General features: G+C 43.4%; 1 protein-coding gene across 1 annotated transcript; it reads right to left on the bottom strand.

Moving 5' to 3' along the window:
* Positions 1–702: 702 nt before the first annotated feature.
* S100Z (S100 calcium binding protein Z) lies at positions 703–3,637 on the bottom strand. Its single transcript, XM_059416647.1, is given in 2 exon segments — positions 703–860; positions 3,493–3,637. Coding segments are annotated over 2 exon segments (303 nt in total).
* Positions 3,638–3,912: the final 275 nt, after the last annotated feature.

Raw genomic sequence — 3,912 nt, 5'->3', positions numbered from 1 at the left:
GCCCTGAATGCACCTCTCCTCCTGACCTAGCTCACTGACAAAGCTAGCACTTTCTTCTATGTATCAGCCTTTCTGCTTATAGATCTGCACAACTTCTTCCATTTGAAGCAGAATCACAAGAGGGTGGGAGAGCCACTTAATTTCATTAATAGGATTAGAAGCTTCAAATACAATTTAAGGGTGATAATGTCTCTTGGAAGTTGGCTAAGCTTTAGTCTCATGTGAAAGTAGCTAAATTTTGTGATGCTTGTTCTTTGACAGATTAAAAAAAAATGCATAAGCACCCTTAGTAGTATAGGAAAATTTCAACTAGGGCATATAAGATCTGGAATATTTAAATCTATTTATTGGGGCGCCTGGGTGGCTCAGTGAGTTAAGCCTCTGACTTTGGCTCAGGTCATGATCTCAGGGGCTCTCTGCTCTGCTCGGCAGGGAGCCTGCTTCCCCCTCTCTCTGCCTGACTCTCTGCCTACTTGTGATCTCTCTCTCTCAAATAAATAAACAAAATCTTTCAATAAATAAATAAATATAAAACTATTAAGGTACACATCATTTAATAATATGATGTATGTATCTTATATGTATATTATATCTATAAATGGCATTTATTATAACTATAGGTCTCAAAAGACTATAGATGAACAGGAAGTAAATAACTATTGGATATACTTCTGCCCTTAGATAAGCTTACTATACTTATCTTTATTTTCCTTTCCTCTTCAATTGTTCTACAAAGTAATCATCACAAGCCACTGTCAGAGCTGCCACCATGACCACGAATTCATTAAAATCCACTTTGTTGTCCTTATTGGCATCCAGGTCCTGCATTATCTTATCAACCAACCAACTTATCAACCATCCTTTGGCACTAAAAGGAAAAAGAAAATTTCTAACTCCCAGGCTTTGAGGTTCACGACAACCAAAATTGCATTTTCCTTCTATTTACATTCAAGTTTTTATTTCCATTTTGGCATCTAAGGACAATTCCCAAGAGCCCATGTGCAGGTAGAATTGGTTTTAAATCCAATTCTAAAGGAGTCTGGCCTTCTGCCCCAGGGCCACGGAATTCTGGCTCGGATCTAAACACCAAGAAGAGCGAACAGCATCTCAGCTAAGTGAGCTGCTGCACCTGAAAATGCATTTACACTACTTCAAAGGTGGGGGTGGGGGTGCCAGGACTCCAAACCAGAACAAAGCAGGCTTTACAGCCAAAAGGGGATAGTAGGGGGCTCTACCATTTACCAACAATGAGGCTTGGAGCAAATCATTTAACATTTTTGAATTTCCTTATTTCTAAAATGGGAAGATTATCTCCCCACAAAGTTGGGGGAGACAGGTTGCTAGATTTAGTCAATAAAAATACAGGACATTCAGTTAAATGCAAATTTCAGAACAATGGAAACAACAACAAAAAAACTTATGTACCTAATATTGCATGGGACATACAATATTTTATCTGCAGCCTTACTTGGCACAGCATCTGATACACTAAAAGGCACCTGATGAAGGGTAGGTCTTAGAAGGATGACTGCATTATAGGGGTGGAAAGTAAAGCAGAAGTCCATAGAAGAGGTCAGGCTTTAGAATGGGTGGGCATTGAAGCCTTCACCTCTCCTGTGATGGGTGGTTACTGAGAAGTAGTTCTAAAAGTAGATCATTCTCTCCAAGGATTCCCATTGCCCTGTCAGTAGGTGCCAATCATTAAAAGGTTGGAAACTTTAATGAATCAAAATCAACTTGATCAAAACAAAAATAAACTTCATGTGATTTTTTTTTTTAAGATTTTATGTATTTATTTCTCAGAGTGAGCAGAGGCAGACAGAGTGGCAGGCAGAGAGGCAGTGGGAGAAGCAGGCTCCCCGCTGAGCAAGAAGCCCGATGAGGGACTTAATCCCAGGATGCTGGGATCATGACATGAGCTGAAGGCAGCCCTTAACCAACTGAGCCACCCAGGCATCCCAACAACAATAAACTTCATTTGAATAAATCAATGTGACAAATTTGACCTGCTGAGACTTTTATTCTAAATGTTTTATTAACCAGTAGCCAAACTGAAAAGGCACTGGGAAGAATTGCTATGTTAAACATTTTTTACTTTAGGGGCACCTGACTGGCTAGGTCGGCACAGCGTGCGACTCTTGATTTCAGAGTCGTGAGTTCAAACCCTGCATTGGGCATGGAGAGGACTTAAAAAAATTTTTTTTTCTTTAAAGTTTTCCTATAGAGGGAAAAGAAGAAAAGAGTGTCGAAGTTACAAATACTGGAGTCTTAACACGGGGTTTGGACAAATAACACCATGCAAGGATAAAACATTGTGCTAAAGGCAATTCAAGGTGTCTGCATAAACATTGGAGTGAAGGGTTTTCCTCAGAACCCAAACACTCCACCTGAAGATTTCCTGTGTAGACTTTAATGAACTCCTGGCTATTTTGAGATGTGAACCTCTTTGCTACCTGACCGGTCACTGGCCAGACATACCCTCTCTGACCCTCAAAATCAGCCTGTGCTGGTCTGACGAAGGTAAGTATTTTTCATTTACTAGAAAACCTGCCTCTGCAGCAAAAAGTACCCCAGGTTTCACTTCTGGCCCAATACATATTAATTTTATAGACAGATATGTGAAGCTCTAGCTCTAACTAGTGCCACTAGATATTAACTCTAACCCCTGCACCGCAATGTTGCACAATTGAGAAAGCCTGAATGCCATTTGCAACCCTTGGAAACCCTAGCCACAGGCAACATGGAGAAGGCTACATGACTATGTAGAGATGACCCTCTGGCGACACGGGGTTGGGGTGTTGGACCCCTCCACTCCAACACACACAGACAAAAACCTACCTACAATTTGTGACTTTCTGACTTCCCAAATCCTCAGCTCCTAAGAGCCCGATGTGGACAGGAAGCCTAACCAGTAACATAAACAGTAGATTAACACACGTTTTGTGTCTTTATGTATTATATACTATCTTCTTTTAATAAAGGAAGCTGGAGAAAAGGGAACCCTATGAAGAAAATCCCAAGAGAAAATACATGTACAGGGACACCTGTGTGGCTCAGTGGTTAAAGCCTTCGGCTCGGGTCATGATCTCAGGGTTCTGGGATGGAGCCCCGAGCCCAGCTCCTGCTCAGTGGGGAGCCTGCTTCCTGCCCACCCCTGCCCCCGCCTGCCTCTCTGCCTACTTGTAATCTTTGTCTGTCAAGTAAATAAATAAAATCTTTAAAAAGAAAAAGAAAGAAAGAAAGAAAATACACATACAGCCCTGGACTGGAAGAGATCCACAATAGGAGGACCCATGCAGCACAGACCTGGATTGGTCAAGGATCAAGGGCACACAGAAAACAAAGGCCTCCAGGGTTTGCTTGCCCCTGGCTTTGAACCTCAGTACCAACCGCACTGTTGGTGGCAGGGTTATAGGAGGCTTTGCACGGAGGCTCTCCTTGGACACGTACCCCACCCATACTTGACCCCCCTGGGAGGCGAGAAGCTGCAACTCATTGAGAGGAACTCCATGAGCTCTCACTGCAGGAGCATTTTCAGTTCCCCCTTGCTGAGCTTGAATCTGTCCCCTTCCTTGCAAGTGTACTGGTGGAAGGTCGTAATCATGACGTTCATGGCCACCTCCAGCTGAGTGGGCATGATAGACGGACCACTCCAGGCACGGGTCCTAATTCAGGGAAAAAACACTTATTTCAAAACAAGCAGACAGGGAAGCATCAACACTTGCATTAAAAGAGAATACTGCCTCCGGGAGTTCCCCCTCCTCACACCACAGGTGGTGGTCTTTCGACCCTGATGCCCTTCAGTGGAAGCCTTCTGCCTGTCTCAGACGGGCAGCATAGAACTTTCACAGGGGAGTGTTCTCCTCCCAATCCCCGCTCCCCCCAAATCTAGCAGGCCCCACATGTTCGCAA

The sequence above is a fragment of the Mustela nigripes genome, chromosome 12 (assembly GCF_022355385.1).
Source record: "Mustela nigripes isolate SB6536 chromosome 12, MUSNIG.SB6536, whole genome shotgun sequence".
In the NCBI taxonomy this organism is placed as follows: Eukaryota; Metazoa; Chordata; class Mammalia; order Carnivora; family Mustelidae; genus Mustela; species Mustela nigripes.
Note: the sequence above shows the minus strand (reverse complement) of the source record. Positions and strands in the feature narration are given on the sequence as shown.